This window comes from Ascidiella aspersa, chromosome 4 (genome assembly GCF_963924565.1).
Source record: "Ascidiella aspersa chromosome 4, kaAscAspe10.2, whole genome shotgun sequence".
Taxonomy (NCBI): domain Eukaryota; kingdom Metazoa; phylum Chordata; class Ascidiacea; order Phlebobranchia; family Ascidiidae; genus Ascidiella; species Ascidiella aspersa.
In genome coordinates this window covers 603,856-627,834 of record NC_139450.1, presented here as the reverse complement: position 1 = coordinate 627,834, position 23,979 = coordinate 603,856, and the positions used below count along the sequence as shown (strand labels likewise).

General features: G+C 37.1%; 1 protein-coding gene across 2 annotated transcripts in view; it reads left to right on the top strand.

Moving 5' to 3' along the window:
• The window catches only part of LOC146146521 (SH2/SH3 adapter protein NCK1-like), a 30,107-nt gene extending 7,965 nt beyond the window's left edge, over positions 1 to 22,142 (top strand). Inside the window, exons 1-4 of one of the 2 annotated variants that reach the window (XM_083387221.1) lie at positions 16,224 to 16,366; positions 17,493 to 18,133; positions 18,534 to 18,659; positions 20,357 to 22,142. In XM_083387221.1, the coding sequence (XP_083243347.1) occupies positions 16,333 to 16,366; positions 17,493 to 18,133; positions 18,534 to 18,659; positions 20,357 to 20,554 (999 nt within the window). In that variant the 5' untranslated portion in view covers positions 16,224 to 16,332 and the 3' untranslated portion in view covers positions 20,555 to 22,142. Of the gene's footprint in view, positions 1 to 16,223; positions 16,367 to 17,492; positions 18,134 to 18,533; positions 18,660 to 20,356 lie in introns of those variants that run through there. The other variant, XM_083387220.1, reaches the window with a different exon arrangement.
• Positions 22,143 to 23,979: the final 1,837 nt, after the last annotated feature.

The window sequence follows — 23,979 nt, the reverse complement described above, 5'->3', positions numbered from 1 at the left end:
GCTCAAAAAGGCAAAGCTGTGCATGGAAATATTTCAAAGTTGTGTATTGAACGTGCACTACAATGTGAAATGCAAAGGACTGAAACGAGTTGGAGGTGTTTGTATTTTTGTTAAACTTGGTTCATAACATGACGCTTAACTGCTCTTGTATCAGGACTAACATTTGTCCTGGGAAATTTTTCACCTTTTTAAAATAAAATTAAGAAGCTTCCAATGTGACTGCAGATAACTCTCAAAACAGACCTATCGCACTATTTTATTAAAAAACAGCAATGCTAACATTTTATGCGTGTTTTTTTGGTTGATGAACATTTTTTTAATTGGTTATATTAACTTGTCTTAATTGGTCGACTGATTCGGTCTGTTGACAGCTTGCCGTGCGCTATAGTATGTCAGCTGTTATCGTTGGTCAAACAACCACTTCAGAATGGCTAGATCACAGTTGTTGTGCAGTACAGTACACGTATATGTATCTTCATTGCTTGCTTACATAAGTCTGTTATTTTTAATGTTACTTGAGTAACTGTATGAGAATTTAATTCCTTGAAATACTTAGAACCGCCGGTTGAAAAGTTTGACAGCCGTCACTTACATATTCCCCATTTCAGTTGCTCGTGCCGAAAGGAGAACCAACCTTTCACGAACTTTCCCAATGATTTTCAGTTTTGCGCGTGCCTTGCTTGCCAACGTTTCCCCAACACGCAAAGTACCAGGGGTTCAAACCCCAGGTTTCGCCGCCAACACCGGGTTTTCCCTTTGTACGTGCAACACGCCTGGAATAGAAGGGGAATCCCCGTGATTTCACTGCTGAATGCCAGACTGCTTACGTGATGCTAGGAACGAACACTGGGAAAAGTTTCTAGTCCATTAACTTTCAACGCCTTTCAAAATTATATTCCTATAATTTTTATATTCTTACATTAAAGTTTGTAGAAAAAAAGTTTCTTGTTTATACTTTTAACTTGGCCCATGTATTTACTTTAAACACCTCGGTCTGTTTAAATTTATATCCAAGTACTACAGTTGTGCGATAATATCGGATCGGAGCCGATATTTAATACTTGGTTGTAGAATGGCTACTTGCCGATACTTGGCTGATTCTGGCGCCGATTCGATGCCAAGTTGATATGGGCGTCGGCGTTCCAGTCATTTTCGAAAACACTAGATATTTGTATAGCTATAAAATGTGTAATATCACACATTTGGTATAGCAATGGAACAAAATAAACAATGCATTACAGATTACAGGCATGTTGCAAGCCAAATGTCATCCATGTTTCCGCTGCAATCGGAGATATATTGAGGCACAGTAAAAATGACCCATTTGTTAAGTTTCCTTGCGCACTGTTGTGGCACCAACTGCAGAGGTTACTCCACTCCTAAACTTTATCACTTCTTGGAAGCTCTTGGTTGATTTGCAAGCCGGCCTTAAATATATCCGCTTGGTTTTTAAAAGTACAAAGGTCTCATCACACTAGTTCCGATCTGTAACCTTTAATTCCTCTTTCTTTTCCACGATTTTTTTCGTAATCTGTCAAATACTTCCTAAAATTCCTTTTCTCAATAGCTTCCGCGACCTTTTTGGACCTTACCTCGTTCGATATTGAAACTGTAAAATTAAACAGTTTCCTGTTTTCTCAGGTTGTTTATTCAGGAATACCATTATTTCATCAGGGTGAGGTAAAGGTTGTGGTATAAATAGCTTGGAACTGAGGCGAAAGTCTCTGTGGTAAGAGTTTGAGCAATATGTCAGTTTGCCTTTGCACTTTGGTATGCTGTAAAACGCCTGTTCCGAAAATGCAATAAAAACTCTATAAAGGTAAAGTCAAAAAGGAGGAATGGTAACGATTTTAAGGAACTCTGGTTAACTCCCTTGTTTTACCAAGAAACGCGTGCAATGAATATCAAAGCCCATACAGAAGTAGGTGGCATTAGGAACGTTTCGAATAAATCTATTCATTTTCAACAGTTTCATTTCACTTTTCTTAGAACGCTGTCTTTAAAAAAAAACGCTTTTATGTAAATTTACATTTCCAAAGCTCAAAGCAAAATTACAGAATCATTTCTGGTCAAATACGTTTTGCGGGTATAAACCTTTGAACCTTTGTTAAATCGCACGGAACACCAAGCAGCTTCGTTCTTTTACAAAATTAGGGAATTTTTGATATTTTACAATCGTATGTAGACTTACTTTTAATGGGATAAAGGAATTGTTTGCATACTGTGGTGGCGAGAATTGAATATCTCTGGAAATTAGGATTAACATTTACATGGCGTGTGTGCTTTTATCGTTTGCTGGATAATTCCAACGAAATACAAACGACCTTTGTACGTACAAGGCATTACCCCACCTTATTATGTTGTTTGGAATATCGACTTGGTTTTGAATTGGATTTCAGTGTTTTCTTATTGTCTTTATTAAGTTTATGGTATTCATTCTAATTCAAAATGAGTTGCTGTTATGATTTATCAGTCATTTTTCTCTCCTGTCGTTATTTTATAAATCCATTTATAGGTTTGCAAAATGTGAATTTCGTGTTGAAACTTTTGCACAACTTGCATAGTCTTCGTTACTTTTGCACAACTTGCATACTGTAGGCAGCGCTGGTGTTGGCCGCACAATTATGCCTTATTAAAGTTGCGGGCAATTCTAAGATCGTTTCTGGTAATTGGAGCTTTTAAACTGCAACAGTTTCCTATACTTACGACCTTGACTGCCAACTATGACCTTGAGTGCCGCTCATGACCTTGACTGCTCCCTCACGACCTTGACCCGTGATTTACGAGCTGTGATTGGTCCGTAACGCTCACCAGACAAGCAAATAAACACAATTTAATGCATACCTTGTTGACCCTAAAACACGTGAGTTATATTTACGCTTGTCTGTGTTGTGAATATTACGAATCGTTTAATTTGTTTCTTTAATGCAATTTTGTGGATCGCACTGTTAGAATGAACTTTTAAATAAGTGTGGTTTGTTGTATGGAAAGGGTGTTGCCCAATTCTTCAGTGAAATTTGCTGCTTAACCATTTTGACAAAACCACTTTATTGTCGCAGATCATTTAATAAGTAACTATTCTGTAATTCTACCAACAGAAAAACACATAAAAGTAAGTTAATAAACGTCTCCATAACAGACAATTATTATTATGTTAATTACTCGAACAATTTGTCATCCTAATGGTTACAGATGAAAAAAACGTGAATGTTCCTAGCGAAAGCAAACATTGAAAATTTGTTTCTCCAGCAGAATTATACTGTTAATTGCTGAACCACTTCTTTTGAAAAACTGGCAACAATACTGACACATTTGGAGTTTAAAGTGGCATTTATTGACCAATGCAATCGTTATTTGACAGCTGTGGATGACTTCCAACAAACGAACATAGGTTTGCCAACGGACATGTTGGCACCTGCTTTCAAATCGGACCACAACCGCTAGAATGAAACCATTACATCAGGTTTTCTTAGCCAGGGGTGCGAGAACTGTTCCAAGGGTGCGGGGATGCTGAATTTACACTCAGAAAATGTTCTATTTAAAATGTAAAATTAACTTATATTTTGGTATTGTGTTACTGTGTTATCAGTTACTTGTATGAAGATGAAATTACAATGGTTTGTTATTTAAGCAATTCTAGAAGGCAATGCGAGAATTGGTTGGTGATTTAAAAGGGTTGCATCAAGAAAAAAGGTTAAGCATCATGCACTTCATCATCATTGCATTTCTGCTCGGCGTTTAATGAATAATTTGTAGCTTGTCTGTGTCGACGCAACAATCCGCCCTTTGTTCGCCCATTGTTATTTGACAATTGATTGTTGTACAATAGATCATCGAATCTGTCGCCATTGTTTCGTAACAGATCGTCGCTGTATTTCTTCCGTTCTCAGTTTAACCACCAAACGGCGCCGTGCGAATACCATTGTACGGTAAAACCAGACCGGAGCCGATACCCGATACCAAGTGGTGTATCGGTACTCGTCCGATACTAAATCACTGGAGATGGTTCAGACGTTGTTAGTCTAACGCAGCAAGTTTTACCTGGAAGTATGTTTTGAAAATAAAGACATTTATTTTCTGTCTTTATTCCGTTTTATTTTTACCCAACATTGATACACATAAAATGTATTTTACGTTTGATGCAATCTTGATATGTTGGTTGTGGTATTTGTACTCATGTCTGGTATTAGATTTTATACAAAACTATTGTAGAAATTTCAAACCTAGTTTGCGATCCATCACAAATTTTGTATTTTTGTTGGTTAGGTCTTTTGTTGGGCAATTTCACACCGAAACATTTTTTGCTGTACAATCTGTCTGAAATTCATTTTGATAATTTATTTCCAATAAACCAAGCTGCAAGTGTTTTAACTATATTTTCAATTACTTGCCACAATAATTGCTATATAACTGTTATCCATTATTTTTCTACCGTGCAAATTTCAGGCGCTTGTGGTTAATTTGTTTATCTACATATCTTTTTTGAACAAATATAAGCGTAGAAACCGGTTCAATCGCTAGAAATATTTGGCGAATGTGGCTTAAACCTATAAGCTCCCGAAATTTGAAACTAAATCAGTCGCAAGAATCACAGTTTAAAAACCACCACCGACCAATCGTATTTCCCGCCTATCACTTTACCCTGTGCTTACGTCGCTTCGGGGACAGCGAAAAAAACAAAAGAATTGATCGGCGATTATAAAACAATCACATTCGACCCCGCAACGATAACATTTCGCAATCCCGGGTATAAACAGGCCTCGGCGCCCGGGGATTCCCCGGTTCAACCAGGCGCCACGTCAGGCCCTTCACTTTTCACACGATATGGTTGTGACGTCATAGCGACCCGCGCGAAGCGGCGAGCCGTGGTGTCGCAGGTTGTTGTTTTTGGTCGTGTTTTGTGTTTGTCTTGTCGCGTTTTGTTGATGTAAGTGGAAAAGTGAGCGATTGGTCGCAGAAGAGAAATAATTGCTGCTGTTGGTTTGTGGTTCGGCTGTCTAAACTGTGAAGGGACAGATTTGTGCCACTTTAACCAACTGTTTAGTGCCGCGTGTAAATAGTTCTACACTTGTTTTTTTTTTCACAATAGTGGTTTCTTGTTAGTTGTTGGTGTGGTTGCCTGAAAGACCGCTTCTAAAATGAGTCGAGCTCTCGCAACTTGTTCAACCACGAAGTTTTTCTGTGGAAAATGCCCAAATTAGTTGAGCTGTTGAGAAAACGTAGAGCAGTTGAAAATGGTATGTCAAATCTATTTCTGTTTAAAAATAAATACATGTAAAACGATATTTTGGTTTGATTGTAAGCTAAAGTTGACAGTTAGTTAGGACTTTTTTTAACTTTTAATTACTGGCGATAATTTGAATTTTATTTCCCGGAGCAGCCCTCCAAAGAGTCTAACTAGTTATTTTATCACGATTTACGTTCTCGGGCTGTGATTAAAAAAGAGGTTACGAAGTTTATGGCCGACCTTAAAATAAAGTGTCTAAATGACCGGATTTCAATTACACATGTTGCACATACTCTGATTACGTGCAATAAAAAACACTAAAATGCAGGTTTAAAATAAATCTATAGCTCACTGAATTATGACGTATTTCGGACATTGTTACAATATTGTACGCACTAGTCTAAAATAGTTCAATATTTTTGCTTTTAATCGATATTTATTTTACGAATCGAAAAAACAATTAGTAGAGTTTGTAATTAGAAGAGTCATCGATTTTAATCGCCAAACTGCGTCGATTATGATATAAAGCAACAGTTGCGAATGGACGACTTGTATAACGTGTAGAACGAGCGGCGTCAGATAAAATAAACATTGAGACCACGAAAACGTGGATTCGACATTCGGGGCAGAGTAGTTTGGTCACTTTTCCTACTTGATAGATCGCGAAGCCAGTATTGTATTTATTTGTTTATTTTAGTTTGTTAAAATGCAGTTTTCGTCAAATTTAAATCAGGTGTTATCGCCACGCGTAATGTTGATTTACCACCCGCACTAACGTCGGTTAACGTAAAATGTTATAATATTAATACAATTTCCATGGTAAATTATTTTTTTAATGTTTCAAGCCACTTAATATTATGATAACGTATAGTCCGTGAGACGAATTAAATTATTATTTTGAGCCAATTGATATTTAACATCAAATCATCCCGGTTTAAATTGTCGAGCAACTTGCAAATTTGCAACGAGCAAAATGCTTCGGAAATTGCGACCTTAAATCGTTATTTTATTGAATTTTGCTAAAAATGTTTCAAGACATTAATTATTATGATTACATAAAGTTTCTATGATGAACTAAATAGACCGGGGTTTGATTATTTTATTGTGGGAGCCCCTCTGCTATCTATCTCAAAATCAAGGTTACCTATAAACAGAATGCTAAAATATCTTCTCTTACAGGAGATTAAATATCAAAAAGTCAGAAAGAAAGCTTCAGCAATAAATTAATTACATCAGTTACCGATTGCACAAAAAGAAACCCGAGAACTAGCAACATGAATCGCGTTTCAATTGTTCGGCAACTTGTAAATTATGGCGACGAGACAATATGCTTCGGAAATTGCGACCTTTAGTCGCGTGTGCATCTCGTGGCGAGTGTTGCTTGTCACTAATTTGTCACCTTATGATGTGCCTCGCGGCCCCAGCAAACCGTAACGACCCAATACCAGGAGCTGTGGGGTGTTAGGCGATCTTTGACGACATTTTGAGAAGCGTGGCAGTTAACTAAAGCCAAGCTACCCTCGTAAAATATGTTTCGGTAGGTCGAGGTCTGCATCTGTTGCTGTTGAGGAATATTGAAGTGTGTATGAGCATAGTAGTGATTCTACAAGGTGACAGCCCACTGTTTCAGTTTCGTAAAATAAAGCGCTCTTTTTAAAATGATAAAAAAATTAAGAACGATTTTTTTCGCAACCGTAGAATTACTATACAAAGAACGCAACATTCGGAAATAAAAACATCAAAAAAATCAAAATGAGAAATGCAGTTAAAGAAAGGATTCTCTTTTTACCAGGTTAACACTAACAGATGCAGTTTTTGAGGAATTTAAGGCGTAGTTTCCCAAAAAGTGGTAATTTGCAGTTGTTTAGGTTTAAAGATATAGAAAATTATTGTTTTTTAAACCTTTCGTTTACATGACTCCAGGAAAATTACTTGCTCACTGACGATGAATTTTGGAATAATTGCAAAATAGAAAATCTTTCTGTAAAGTCGAATTCTTCAACAAACATCATGTCTTTGTCCGCCAACGCTCTTCCAGTTATAAGCGTTGAAATGCCAGACGCCGTTTATCTTATCAAAATCTGCAACGCTCTGTCGCGTCTAAGCGTCAACACAACCGGTTCTGTGCGTGCGTCATCAACATCGTCCACGTCATCGTCTACTGACGTCACGAGAAACATGAGCGTCGAGTCACCGACAAGTTTGTCGCCGAGAAATATCTTAGGGGGCTTTGGCGCAATTCGGCGGGAAAATAAGCCCCAAAAGCGCGCAGAATCTGTGACCCAGGCGTCGAAGTCGCGCCGCAAAATCCCGCAGGAACGTCGCGAGAAACTTTGCCACGCGAGGAGCTACCACAAGTTCAGGCTGCAGAAAATGCAAAGTAAAGGTAAGTTAGGATGGACTGGACGTTTACTAGGGAATTTATTTATGAATTTTTTTGGTTGTTAACTGTGGGGTTGGGGTTGTCCGGTTACGAGTTCGAACTAAAAAAGGTTAAATGGATTATTTTTCAATCTTGAAGTTGCAGAACAGGGTGAAACCAGACCCTAAAACAGTTGCTTAGCTTTTAAAATTAAAGTTCTTGAAAATTCTGTTTGATTTCGGTTGTTGACTGGCTTTGTAAATCTATTACGAATGCAAAAGTAGAACTTAGGTTAAATTGGATTTAAAATAGTTAACTTAGTTTAACTACGAAAAAAGTTAATTAAGCAACATTTAGAAGTTATTATGTTTTATATTTCAATGTTTGTTTAAATTTATTTAAAAATTAAATAAATGTGAAAAAAATTTCGCGACACGTTATTTTGTGATCATTCTGATTAATTATAGTTTCGATAATTGCAACGAATTCCTAAAAAAAGAACCTCGCTCACAACTGCAGTCTACTCTCTCTTTGTGGCATCGAGGTTAATCATACTTCGCCGACCGGAACCTCTGTTGTATGACCGGTAGCGATTATAGCACAACGAACAACACACCGCTATATATAGAAGTTACTCCGCTGTCGATTTGACCTATTAGCTTAACCGTAGATGGTTGATTACGCTACACAGTGCAGGCTCATGCAAATGAACAGTAACACTGCCTAAGCAACATTTTACGTTTATATTTGGTGGTTTGTTGTTAATCTATTAGCTGTTGTTCCGGCAGTTGTGTAAGCTACACAGCAGCGTTATGTGAACAGGCTATTTTAGGTTGTTTGTTTGTTTGTTGGTTAATGTTCTTCTGGATACAGTCTGCCCAAAGCTAGATACAGAGAGACAAAAAGCAAAATTGGGTTGTAAGGTTATTTGGTCAATTTTTGAAAAAAACGATCTAAAAAACATGTGGTTTAAAAAATGTTTGAACAACAATTGGTTGTGGCTTGTTTGGCAAGTTTCCCCTCGAGATTTTCCTTTTTCTAAAATGACAATTTAGTCGTTTAGCATAAACAAATCATTTATAGAGCAACAGCTAATAACGTATAAATGTGGTAATTAAATTTCCACGTTAGGTGGCGCTCTCTCTCACCAGGTATTTTTATTTTTTATCGCGGCGTGCAGCTGTAAGACAATCGTCCTTTGTGATGCAATAGTTACGTCGTTTATTATGCAGTAAAGCGGTCGCTGGGTTTACGATTCTATGGAAACTCTCTTGTGTCAATCGCATCGCGTGTTATGCAATAAAGTGGGATGCCATCATCTTTGATTAACAGCAGGTTTACTGATCCTGTTGATATCTAAATTACTGCTGCAAAGTGCATCAAAAATTAGGAACACTTGCCTTATTGTTATTTAAAACATCCACTAGCCTTAAAAGGTAGTCTAATTTTTGACTTTCAATGTCGAAACAAGAGTTTTCGCAAAAAGATAGATAAAAATGTGCGCAGCAAAGCTATCTATCTTTTTGCGACGCTTGTTCCGCACTTTTTATCATTCTTATCATTTCTTGGTGCGACCAAAATGTGTATAAACGGGTGCAACCGATGTGGCCTTCATATCACTGATGATGGCATTAGAAATTGCCGAAACGTTTGAAAATAAAGCATGTCGCTTTTAACGTCTATATGGGTCGTTATTTTCACCATTAAACTTATGAACAGATCCGTATATAGTGTTCCAAAGTTTTTATGTGTTGTTGTACAGATACAAAGGGGCGTTAAACAGAAAGTTGTGGCGCCACAACTTTTATGACCTCTCTAACCGTTTTTAATTGTTGTTTGAACAAACATTCCAAAAATCCCTTTCCTTTTTCTTTTCTCGGATATTGTAAAATAAAGGAGATAAAATAAACACAACCTCCAGGTTTAACAGTTATTGTGTTTTAAACTGGTTGTAATTTAACAAGAAATATGCCTTGTGATATGCCTGTTCCTGCTGTAATATTAACGATTTAAAAAAAATAGAAAACCTGTTTCAAAGAGCTAAATTGAGAAAAATTTAAAATAAATTGATATAATTTTAACTATAAGAGGAATGAAAGTAATATCGTCTTTGATATTTCTTCCTTTAAACACGTTTGAAACCTCAACCAATACAATTTCGTGCCATCTTGGCTCCCAGCGCAATATCTCGCTAATGTTTTGTTTATTTTAATCCGAGGAACTGGGAATTCGTCACGCTTATATGCACATTTGCTGTGACGTCATGCACTCGTTTGTTCGAAACTCGCTGATTGCTTTTGGCTCAAGGTTTGAGTTTCCCAAAATATAAATGCTTGTATTTCGTGTGACACCAGACAGTTGTGGAATGATTGTAAATGACAAGCCAAGGCTGTGGATAGATTATTATTAAGCTTAGTGGTTTTAGTTGGCTTAAGTCCCAAGTTTTTGTAAAAAAATGTTTAAGTCGAATTATTTCGAAGAAAAAGTCAAGTCATTTACTTTAAAATATAATGTTAATTATTTAAACTGGTCATAAGCGGTATTCTATTTAGAAAATAACAAAAATGGTACATATTGCAACAGGGTTGTTTACAAGCAGAAATTGGGACGGAGCTAACTAAATTATATTAAAAAATAATTAAAACCTGAAGTAGTATAAGTAATGTCGTTTGCCTTAAAGACCTCTGAGGTCAAGTCATTTAAAAACAGCCACTTAAGTTCACTCAAGTAACAACACCGATGTACGCTAAACCGAATATGTAAGCGAAAAAGTATTTCATATCTCGGTTTCTTGTTTCGAATTGTTTATAAACCGTAATAATTGCCACAAAAACGTTTTAGATGGTGATTTGGAAAGTATATGAGATCAACTTAGATATTATAAGTTTTAATTGTTTAAAAGTTTCATGTACTTTTAAATGCAAACTATACCGTTGTTCTTGATTTATCATTAATAGATAGGAATTCGAACCTCACCGCAGCCAAGTGGTTTTTCTAGCCTACCGTGCTTACATTATTGACCGACTTATCCATGTAATCTGTCCAAGGCCCTTGTACATTGTAGATCTGTAGGTTATAATTTTATTATTTAAAAAAATATAGATGTTGAAATCTATAAACCTCTGCTTTAGGATATAACGAACAAAAACACTGAACATTTTATTCTGACCGACTTCCAGTGTGTGCAATCCACGCATTTTGCGCAGTTTTAAGTGGCGCTTTATGTGGGTAAGACTAACAAAACAACATCGTGTAATATAACACGTTGGTAGTGTTTATTGCTTTACCTTGTTGATTTAATGTTGCAGATTTTGCAAAAGCCTTTTATAAACTTAACAGATGGCCAAGCATTCTTTAACAGATTTATAAAATGCGTTGGCTTGTTGTTTTAGCGCACGTTTGAATTCAGTTTATAGATGGCAAAAAGCTTGTTTTAGGTGTTTCTTTAATGGGCGCCGGTGTGATAATGCAAACTGTTCATTTCTAGATACTGACGATTTTGTGGCGAAATATCTAGCTTGTAATTAACTTTGGTTAAGACAGGAAAGTCTAAAGAATATACTTTAACTTGTACTTATTGACCTCCCCTAAATTCATTTACTCCCCTCATAATTTCAATCCTTACCCATTTTTACCCCCACCCATTACCAACCACTAACCCCAAATATGGTCAAACAGTCCAGTGCAAAAACAGTGGCGCCTAACGTTGACAAATTCCCAAAAGGCCGATGATACACCCATGCCTTCTCCCTACAGTTTTAGGCGTTATGATGTCAATCTACCGTTATTCCGTTTAATTTAGGACTTGTTCCGACAGATTTATGTCTTATTCAGGCGATTTCGATCTTATTCTGTCGTGGATATTACTGCGTATTTGGCTTTCTTATGTCGTTGGTCTTAATGCTACGGTTTTATAGATTATTTAGTGTTCCCAGACGAGTACCGATACTACCACTAGGTGTCGGGCATCGGCTCCTATCTGATATTATCGGGCATCCCTAGCCACTTAGTATCTGTTAAGTTCCCAGCTGCAGTACTTGGCACATTGTTCTTAACAAGCCATCTCGAGTACCAAGAAAATTTCCACAAATTACTTTCGCATCTTATTGAAAAGTTGAAATCGAAAATCGAAAACAGCGAGCTCAGCATTTCTCAAAACACAGTAGAAAAACGCCGCATGAGCTGCACCTGTGACGACACAAGCGTGTCATTGATGAGGTGACGCAATTACTTCCGTCTGTTGTCGAGAGCTGCACAGTGTTGGTGTTGGTGGAATGTGTGGGTGCCGGTATGCGCAGTGCTGCTGCAGTCTCTTGTGCCAGTGTTGTGACTACGGTTTGCTGTTGTTGCATATTGTGCGCTTCTGAAGCAAGTTGCACTCCTACTACTGCTAAGAGCAAAAGCGCAACTTAAACTGTTGGAAAATGCGTCGCTGACCCCTTGAAAGGTCCTGGAAAAGCCCCTGTTGTTTTGCAAGGCTATATGTGGAAATCTAAAGCACCAACTGCCTGCTGTGTTGGTGTTTAGGCAAGTTCGCGACGTCGATGCCTCGCGCTACTTAAAAAGAGAGTAAAAACGCCACTTAAAATGAGGGTAGTTAGTTTGGCGTAGTCATTGGTAAACTTCGAGAAAAACATCAGTGTTTAGACCAGTTTGGATTGCAAATATAAAAGCAGCCTCTACTCTGCTTTATAGCAATGCAAGATGGCAATAAACAATGGTGTGCATTTTATTAGTTGAATTTTGATGCAGATGAATTTGTGTGTTTCGCCTGTGGTAATTAGTCACATTACGCCCCATTAAATAGACTTTAAATGCTTTGTCAAATTACTTTATCTTTTTCTTTTTGCCGGGATTACAGTGCTGCAAATATAGTCCTAAAAATGTCATACTTAATGAGAAAATCTTGTCATTTGTTTGAATAGCTTTCGTGTGTCTGAAGGTTCATGTTTATCCATGAAACACTTTCTGTTTGGATCGAAGTACGATCTTTTAAGACAACATGTTTGCTTCCTCGCCCCTTCCATGTCAAAACGATCTTGTGCGAGCTTTGTTTTTAGCAGACAGAGATGGTTAAAAGGTTGACGAGTGTGCCGTAAAAAAAATAGGATTTTAGAAGTGTCTTAATTTATTTAGAAATAGGTAACTTTGTGTGGTTACTACTAATAAATCTTGATATTTCACTTGGTGGATAATAACTATAGCAGTAAGCTGTTATCACAATGTAACGTACTTCTATTGACTGATATTTTCCACCTCTAATTACAACTTTCATTATGTTTTTTAATATAGATCCATATCGAAACCATTTTATTAGAGAAAGTTGTTTCTGGAAACGAAACCGTTTTTATTGTTTCTCGCCAGAGCATTCTATTCTTTCTACCGAAACTGCTAAACTTGCTTAAACTGTAGGCTTGGTTCTTATAAATGTTACCTAAGACGTAAATGCCTTAAGTTCGTTTATGTGGACCCTGAAACAAAACACTTAAGAACTTAGTGTTTGGGCGTATTTTTATTACTAAGAGTTTAAACTTTGACATACTTAGTAAAAATATCAATACTCGATAAATCAGGAGTTTATTAAAAATATAATCTTAATGTATTTTTATTAAAAATCACTGAGAAAATCGCTGCATTTTTGTTCCAAGAGGAAAACTATTTATTTTTGAGAAATATCCGCAATTCATTTTCCATCATTTGTGAATTGTCATTTCGTTCTGTAGAACGCCCCTTGTTTACGAGACCTGACTCTCGGCAAATATTAATTACTGTGCGACTGAAAGTTAAGAGTTTATTGTGTTTTACGACTCGAAACAAAATCGTGCTTTGAAAATCGCTAGCGGAGTTATTTCAAGATAAAAGTCGCTACGATTTGTCGTCTTTGAAGTTCTACTTAACATTTTGCCAAGTGCGGAATGCCTGCCTTTTGCACTGTTTGTCGTTTTCTTAAGTATTTTTTTAGCATTTTTACTTCTCAATAGTTAGGTAATTAAGTGAGTGTGTTTTCCTTACAAATATTTAGGAGACATTTTTGTCGGCAATTCAATTCACTAGTTTGGGTTTTACAACAATGCTTTAAACGCTCATGCGGTATTTGAGTCAGGAAGTTGAAAAACTTACGCAAAGGGTTAAAACTTTGCGGTTTTAAACTAATTATTAACAGTTCTGTGATACGCACTGGTATTGCGTCTGTAACTATGCGAGGCTATATCAAACAACCTGCAGTTGATAAAAGTGCAACAGTTGCGTGGAATATTTGCATCCAGGATAGCAAGGCAGCTTTAGTTCCGCTAGTTGTTTCCACAGCGCTATTTTTGTCAGCAGTCGGCGTCTGCTATTCTGTTGTGGGCGGTGTTGGTAGGTTGCTAGTCGGCGCATGTAAAAATGTTGACCGGTGTTTATCAAAAAAGCATATAATTGCATATAATTTTTTTATATATTACTTAAGATATTGTTTTAAATAAATGGTTTCGTAAGCTTGATAATTTAAAAGCGCTCCTTGACTTAAAAAAATTGCGAACCACTGGCCTGTAGGTTTGTCGTCGGCGTGTTTTCATTGCAGTGACATCGTGGCCCGTTACAAGTTGTTTTACCTGAAGAGTCCAATAAACTACCATAGTTACAATTGTATTTGTGTCAGAATCGTCGACCTCAAAGAAACAAAACTGTGTATTTCTTGCATCCCTAAGCTTTTAAACCCCGATTAATTAGACAAATTAGTCGCGGTATCCCTTTGCCGGATGTAAAATGTGTTGCCGTCTGTCTATAATTGCAATAAGGCCCCATAATATTTCTCAGCTTTATTGGGGCCTTTAAATGTTCAGGTGTGAACTAAAAAGGTAACTTTTCTTCTAAAAATACCTTCAATCAATCTATTTAAAAATAAACAAGTTTTTGCTAAACATATTTTACCATGCGAAAGTTAAGAAACAAGTTTTTTCCCATATTGATTTTGATCAGTCCTTATTAAAAAAAAAACATTATCGAAACATTGTCTTGGTGTCACTTTCACTGTTGAGTTACTCGGCTCATGATGACATGATCTTAATCACTCCTCCTTCACACCAACCAGTTTCCGCCCTGCATATTTCCTTGTTGTGTTCACCAAACCCGGCTTTTATACAACCAGGTCTGTACATTACAACCAAGGGTAGAGTAAATGTAGTAAGAATATCAAAGACCATACAAAAGTAGATAACGTTTCGTGAACGTGAGGTTGCAACTGACGTAGAATAAATATGAAAGACCATACAGAAGTAGGTGGCATTTTGTAAACGTTTCGAAAAAATGTTAAGATAATGGTTGGAGGTTCCAGTTAAACGTAGAATGAATATCAAAGCCGGTCCAGAACTAGGTAGAGTTTTGAACATATCGGGTAATTCTCGTCAATATGAATAAAAGAGTTTTGAAACATTCAAAATATGCTACGTACTTTTTTATGGTCTTCGATATTAATCATACGCCATATTCTCATTCAAATCTCCGAACATTGTGCTTCAAAAGGAAGGAAGTTTTACATAAAAATGTTGCAGTTTTACCACTTTCGCTCTGTATGTTAGGTCGTGACTCGACAGGTCATTTCAATTTTGTTTACTGTGATGGTGTTTGCTCTTATTTCCTGTTATCAGCTCAATCGTTTGGTGCTTTGTGTATTTTCACATACGGCTTTTATATTTTTAAGGACTGAGAGATAGATTTTGTTGTATTCCGTTAATATAAAGTCGGTTTGCAGTGCCTTTTGTAAAGGAAGTATATTTTCAACCCTGGTACTATTTCTTTCTAAACGCCATTAAATAGTATGTAGAGGTATTGTGAATAAAATAGTCAACTATTTTGTAACATATTCACGCAGTAAAAAATTACCAATATTTGTAAAACAAAGAGGTTGCATATCGAAACGGTTTAAGCAGTGGTTCTTAACCTTTAGTGCAGTGGTTCTCAACCGCTGGTCCGCGTTAACTTTCCTGCCGGTCCGCCATATATATTACAATCTTAAATCTCAACTACAAAATGCAACATGTTGAAGGCTTGTCCATCAAATTTGGAACTTCGCCAGCTTCGTAATTTGCAACATTGTGACGTAACATAGAGTTAATGGTCTACTTTGGAGTTTGTCCTACGTCCCATGTGGCCAACTGTTTAAAAGTAGGCTACAGATAGTTTAAGTTAAATTTTAGGACCAGTTGTATGTGAAAAACTTTAATAGAACCTCGTATAACACGTATGATATCAAAGAGACAGCAGCAAATTGCTCATTGATTTTAAGTTTCCATTCTTTGCTTTTAAGTTGCATACTTGTCATATTTGCATTTTGGGTTGATTTTGATTTTTGAAGGTCCACCGGTCCGCAAAATTTGTTTTTAAATTTTACCGGTCCGTAAGATAAAAAGGTTGAGAACCACTGCTTTAGTGTGTTTTGTCCTCTTCTATTCACTCATTTGTAAACAGCGAAATGTACATTTTATCAAATAATATGGATTTGCTATTTTTACCGGTACCCACATAATTATCGACTATTTGTTTCAATCCAAGATATTGGTCGTCCATTATTCGAGAAAGCTATCAGTATTATTTTTAGCTGATTGTTTGTGGCACTAGTGAACTTTGCATAATACTAAGAATTAATTTCTTATTAGCTATTCAGAAAATGTTGCATGGAAAATGATTGACAGGCAACTTATTTACGTGAAAAGCTGAAATATATAAACGTTTGTAAATATTGTAAATTTAAAGAAGTTTAAACATGTCTTGGTACAACCCATCAACTAATAGAGGAGGTAAATTGTTAAAAAAATTATTTTTTGTAATAAATGTACTTTGTTTAAGTAAAACAACTGTTTTCTATATGCTAGCAATAATACGGAACAAAATATTTCTTTTGTATCAATATATTTTAGATTAAATAATAAAGGTGATAAGGTGGCACTATATAAAGACAAATTGTAATAAATCTTAACAAGAATTCGCACAACCGTGCTTCATCAGGTCAAAGATGTAGTGCACCTTGATTATACTATTTAGAATTAGACAAATACGGCCAGTTAGAAAGATTAAATAAATTGTACATGTTTTTTGCGGGGGTGTAATACACGAATGTATACGTTATCCCGATGTAGTTATTACATTGTGATTAAGTATAATGAGTTCGAAATATGCTGAATCAACATCATTGTGACTCACAATAGTTAAGTCTGAGTCACAAAGCCGCCTGTTATTTCTATATCTGGTCTTTAACCTTTTCACTGTTGGTGTTATAAGTTATTGATATTATAGATGGTAATAACTTCTAATAAATACTACCTTTGTAACTTTCCTTCTACACCTTACCAGTGGTTTCTATCACTGTTTATGCAACTGTATATATTAGTAGATATGTGCTATATGCAACTGCAACTGCAAGATTTGATCAAATTTTTAACTTTTTTAAGTACATTTTCCGTTTGTCAAACTGCAACGGAGATTATTAATAAAAAAAGCCATACAAATGAAACTTGTACTGTTGTGAAACCAGTGTCTCTCAGCCCATTGGGTCGCGACTCAAATTGTGTGGCCGTGTGGTTTGGTTGGGTCCCCGACTGCAGCAGCTATGACTAGATATATTAAGATTGGTTCGAAGAATAAAATTTTAGAATATTGCGGAAGCAATAGGAAGACAAAGATCAAATTAATTCAATTCAAAATTATTATTTCCATTTGTTTTTTATTTTGTTCGCTTACAAAGCTTTCCATGAATATAATTTGGGTCGTCAAATCTTCGCTGTTATTCTTGCGCTTGGTATTGGTACGCCGCGAAAAAGGTTGAGAAACACAGGTTTAGACATTTTGTACTTACATAAGAAACCGCATTTTCTCTCAAGTTTTCGCTATTTTTTCGCTATTCTAACTCCCCTTATTTTCTCACAGCCAACAAGATCACCCCCGGCAACCGAAACAAGGGTAAACAGCCCCCCAGTGGGGGTTTAGGGGGAGGCCCCAGTCCCTTCCCAAGCAGCGACCAAGCCCCTCAACAAAACCAGTTCTTCGGGGGTGGACCCAGGGGCCAGCAGGGGAATACCCCGGGGAGCGGGGGCGGCGGGGAGGAGTACGTCGTCAAGTTCAACTATGACGCATCAAAGGACGACGAGTTGACCTTGCAGAAAGGTCACAAGGTCAAGGTCATCCAGATGGACGGCGACGGTTGGTGGTTAGGACAAAACGCCGACAACCCTTCGCGACAGGGGTGGTTCCCCTCGAATTACGTCACCAAGGCGGACGTGACGTCAGCGAGCGATGTGACGTCATCGAGTGACGTACTTTCGGTGGTTCGCACGCTGTACGCGTTCAACTCTGGCAACTCTGAAGAGTTGGCGTTTGAACAGGAAGAAATGCTGGACATCATCGACCAACCTCCTGATGACCCGGAGTGGTGGATGGGCAGGAACGCTGATGGGACGATTGGACTCGTGCCGAAGAACTACGTCGAAGTTGTCCCGGACGCGCAACCTGTAGGACATCCTAACTATGACCAAGTAAACCCAACGCCGAACAACGGAAGCGTTAACAACGTAAGTCATAACGGGTTTTCTTTTTTGCAAGGAGTAAAAAAATCAAATTTAAACGCTTGGATTTGTTTTTTAACCTTTCAATCAAGGATGACCGATAATAGTGGTTCGGCCCTGAACCCGATACCAAGCGGTTGCATTGGTTCGTGTAACAAACTTTTACTGGCAAATTACCGTGATTTGCGTTCCGACGCATAATTTTAACTTAAATATAGTTCCTAAAAATAGTAGAACTGAGGGGGAATTTAATTTAGCTAACTCAACACAAAAGCAAATTTCGGTCTAAAAACAAATACCTTTTATATTTAATCATTTTGCTTAAGTGACCGAAGTAATGACGTCATTTGGTATCAAATCACAGAACTGCGAAATAACTATTCTAACCCTTGTTAAATACTCACAGTCGGACGCACCAGCAGGCGACATGAACGAGTGGTTCTACGGAAGAATATCCAGGGTTGAGGCAGAAAGGTGTTTGGAGGCAAAGGGACAAAACGGAGAGTACCTTGTGCGGGATAGTGAAACTGCGGTAAGTTCACAATTATCATCTAACGCAGTAATATTACAACATAGGTCATGTATTTTTGATTATTTTCCTCAATGCTTTTTAAATAAGGTGCCATAGGATAACGGCCACAATATGCGTGTTGCAAACAATTCATTTGCAATATAACTCAAGTCCACGCCAAGTTATTTGCCTCAATGTACAATTCAAGTCATTGGTCTAAAATTATTTTAGTCGCGACCAAAACCAAATTCAGAAGGTCTCTGCGGGCCGTTAAATTTTAACTGTGTGAACTTACGTATCTTATTATAACAACCGCAACGACTGTTAATCGTGGATAAAACTGTGTTTTTTTGATTTACACTCGATGGCGGAACAAGATGAAAAAATTACTTTTACGTAGTTGAAATAGCCAAAAAATATTAGGAACGACCTCGTTCCCACTTTGTAAAATAGGTGGCAATCTGGATGAAATTAAAATAATTAGTAAATTAATTTTTTCCAAATATCTTATGTCCAGTCATTTCACAACATTGACTTTAGTCTTTTGAACAATGCCTTTTTGTCGCCAATCAGTGTTTTAAAACATTTTCGTACATTTCCCTAAAATATCAACAAAACGTCAATCAATATTATTTTGTTGTCGACAAATTTAATGAACTTCCTCATTTTAAGGATTTAAGATAAATATTATAGACTGAATTTTAAAACACGAGCTCAATATGAGCGGGCTCTTCTGTCCAAAGTTTCCGCGCGAGCCTTTCACAAAACTTCTTATAATTGTGACCACAATAAAGCCCCCTATTGTGACGTCATTCCCCTAGCGGCCGGTACGCGTCCACTTATTGTTGCTGCCTTGTTACGTCTTAATAAAATCAGATTAGTGCCATTGATGAGCGAATTATTCCGGGCGTGCCACACTTTGTTGTCAGTTGGTCGCTGTAAAATGCTCCGGTATTTAAACTTTGCAACACAAAACTATTGCCCACAGGAAAGTATCCATGACTATTTGCTGTCTCCAATATACGCTACTTGCGCTCCTGAATCAAATTCCACTGAAACAAAATATTTTTCAATTTAGTAGCGTTTTTGTCCAACCGTTGAGCTTTTGTTTTTATCACAGGCCCATTCGGAAATTCGAGAATCATATTTCCTTGAAACCCTAATAGTCGAATTCTAAAGTCTGAGTGAAAACATGCGAAGTATGACAAACAATAGACGCAATTTAATCCCCACGGAATTTTGCGGATTCGAAAGTTGCGCACAAAACTGTCCAGGGAGATTTGAACATCGTATATATTTATGCGGCTCCTCTATTATTGACAAAAGCAGTGTATTTCGCGAGGTGCACTTTGCATTACAGTAAGCCAATGAATAACGAAACGGTAAATTCGTCGTCGGCGAGTAATTGAGCTATATACATTTTTTTACGAGAAGTATCTGTAAATTTATTGGTGAAGACTTTAGTTTTTACTCTGTAAAAATTGTGGAAATGCCAAGTTTTCTAAAAGTTTTTTTAAAAAGTCCACTTACAATCGATTAGATACAAACAACCCCTATATAATCTTCTTTTTATTCCCCTAGAGTGGCTACTCTATTGAAGTTTCTTTATGATTTTTATTTTTTTATTTTTTTGTGGATTACAAAGTTCTACCGTTATTCGCGACCAACCATATCAAACTAACCCTTGCACCCCCAACTAACCCTCTTTACCCCCCTAGAGCGGCTACTCAATATCGATGAAGATGCCGGGTCGCATCCGTCACTTCAAAGTAAGCGCTCTCCCAAACGGCGAATTCGGAATCGGGCAACGCAAGTTCGAGTCACTAGAGGCGCTGTTAGCCCACTACAAAAAGGCTCCAATTTACACCAGTCCCGAACAGGGCAAAGCATACCTCACCAAGCCGCTTCCGCGCTAATTACGTCACTGCTGATGACGTAGCAAGCGGAAACACGAACGTGCGCCGCTCTCTGCTGCCTCCCGTGTCGACGAGACCGACCGGGTGCTTCCCCCGTTTCGAGAGCGGACTCTTAAAATCCAAATGCGGCGAGAATATTGGAAAACTAACCTTAATGTGGACGAAATGCCACATTTTGAACACAACCTGTTCTTGCTGGATTGCTGGGTGAAGCGCAAACACTGTTTGTTCATCGAATTAGCGCACACCTGCACAAAAAACACCAAGTTTCACGTGAAATTGTTAGGTCGAAGTTATATTTGGTACTTTGTGAGATAAATACCAGACGACGGTACACTGTTAAAACAGACACAATCCATTTCAACATTATTGCATGAATATATTTAAAACAGATAAAGTGAATTGGTAAAAAAAACGTTTTTTAGATGCGTCGCAACTCCGCAACCCCACCACGTGGCTATTGGAACTACTTGCCTGTGTTGTTATTTATTTGAGTTCTAGGCAAATCGAGCTTTTTTCGCTTACGGCTTTTTGTATATTGTAAACACTACAGCTGAACAACAGCATAGGTTGTGAAAAACGACTGAAATACTTGTCTCAAGGCCCGGACCCGAAATATGGTTTTAGGTAGTTGACTGTTTATTAAACCCATAATTACCAATGACTTTATGCTGTTTTGGGTCTTACTACGAACAATAGTGTCCGTTTGTTGGCTCACACTATTGATGCACCAATTCTTCGTATCTATTGCATTTAACCGATAAATAATTAGCTTTAAAATAACTTAGTTGCGTTAACTTTTGGTCCAGAAACATTCGTAAAATATTAAAAAAATCCATCTCAAATCGCACTTACTTGACGTTTTTGTCGCCGAATGGAAACCAAACGCTGTGTCAACAATTAAATCTTTTATTTTCAGCCTGGCTTACTCGCTACATGGTGATTTTTTTCTGGTTTTATTTCCTTTTTACTTGCAAGTGAACTTACAAAAATAATCTTGCGTTTTTCTATCAACGCAAAATACAACCCCGGCTTGTCAAATTGTCCTACATGCTTTTTCATGCCAAGGGCCTGCATAGCTATTTTGATGTTCAGTTTCTATATTCTATGCGCAGCTTACAAGCTAAACTGGCAACAGTTGTTCAGCGGTTTTGAATTTTTGTGTCCAATCCACTGAATGGTTAGATTTGCTGTTTTAATGTTTTGTTAGAGGGATTGCGTTTTGCCCTTCTGCACTCCACTGAAATACCAACAAACTTTAAAAGTTCAAAAGTGAAATTGAATCTTCTAATTTGCCGGATATCCCAAGACATCCACGGTTGTAGAATATGCATTTTTAACATTTCAGCATTTCCCTTTTAATTAAAACATATTTGTTGTCGTTTGTAAATATGAACTTGATGGCACACCTCTAGGATTTGTCACACAGTCTGACCGCAGCCAGACACTTTCTATTTCAACTGTTCATGTTGTTGTTTTATTTGTGCAGTTTGTGTACATAGGATATTTATTGTGACGAGCCAACAAGACTTCCGACAACTTTCACTTCGCTTCTTCTTACCGCGCACCTTTAAATGAAAACAAATCGCTTCGTTGTGATATTTGTGCCAGCTCAGTTAGTCACAAGCAGTTGTTAGCACCAGGGCTGCGCAGTTTGAGTCGGTTTATTTTGCTGTAGTCGAACCCGGGATTTGAGACATGACTAATAAAGGCTACCCAAGTCCCTAGTCCCTAGTCCGGCATGCGCAGTACTATATTCGAAACTAATAGGGTAGAAATGTAAATTGTAAAGATGACATATTTACGAGCAACGTATTTCAGGCGGAAGAGCTGTTTGACACACCTATGGATTGTTGAACATCCACCTCATATTAGTTACGTGTATGGGTGAAATACCGGCTGTAGAGTCGGGGCCAGGACCAGGACTGAACGAAATCGGCACCTTGGTCGAAGTCGGGAATTCGGTTTAGTTTTTTAGGCAGGAGTCGGACTCGCTAGGGTAAAATAAGACTGGTGAAAAACAGGATTTTTTTTCAACGCGGCGTAAAACAATTGATCTTTAAAATACCTGCGCTTAGCAAGACACTGATTTCCATCTAATCGCGCTAAGCACGAAAACAGCGATTCTCAGCTAAAAATTGCAATACTTTTATTATGAAAGAAGGCGCGACGAATTGAGCCAGCAAAATTCAAACTCAAAACGTTTTCTTTTAGATAATAGAAGTTAGCTAAAAATATACTGTGGGGGCATTCCTACTCTTTTGGATCCCTTCCTAGTTGAATCATTGATAGCAAGGTATGAACGATTCCAGCATTGTTTGTTCACTAAACCCTTCCTACCTAATTTTTTGCAAGACTTTGGGTACAAGGGTTGTTTGAAATAAAAAGTGCAAGGTTTTTTTGAACTAAGGAGTGGATAAACACAGGCGGCAATGATACTTATATACAGCCCTGCTGACTAACGATTACGGCATAGGCTACTCATGATTTTCCAAACTTTTGCATTAGACGAAAAACTGATAGCAAGTAGTGATTCATATCTTTACAGTTATATGTAATTTATGTTCAAACCTTATTAGAATAGTTAGTTTGATCGATAACACAACACTGTATCAAGGCTGAAAAGTTAAGAACAATTTTTTTCTTTAATTGACTGTTATTATTGGCGATTTATATTCAGCAAATCCTATTTACCATATTTGACGTCAAACTTTCAAGAGATTTGCAAATAACAAATAAAATACTTGTGGCTTAAAACGCAGAAAATTTAGGCAATCCGCAGTATTACGTAGGCTACAGCTTTCCTATTTTAAAAATTAAAAAAAATAGAATTCCGAGTCAATGGTAAATGATGCTTTTAATTGAGGGGGTTTAAGACTGGAAAAACTTAAATGGGAAATACAATTCAAATAAATAACAAAAGATTTGTAAAAATAGTTTTTTTTGCATACATGTGATATTGTGATATGTTGGTGTAAGTATAATAATAAGAAATAAGAAACAATATGAAAAGGTAATTGTATTTATCAAATTATAAAATTACCTTCCTGTTGCTTTGAATTAAATAAAGAGCCTTTGAAATGCTATGCTTTAAAACTGACCTTTAAGTTGCTTGGAATTAAATAAATGACCCTCCAAATACTTGGAGTTAGAAAAAACCTACCAGATGCTTGGAATTAACATATTTACCTTCCAGATACTAGGATGCAGTTTTGTTGAGAAAATTTAACTTGGAATGGGTTGATTTGGCGTAAACAACAGCAATATCCAACTAATAATAGAAACTGGCTTTAAATCGTTTGTTATTACAAATGAGAATGCGTGTTTATGATAGAAAAATGTACAGGGAATCTAACTGCCTCGAAAGCGACTAGAATTATAAAGACGATTGTAGCAAATCAACGAACAAAGTGAACACAACTTTG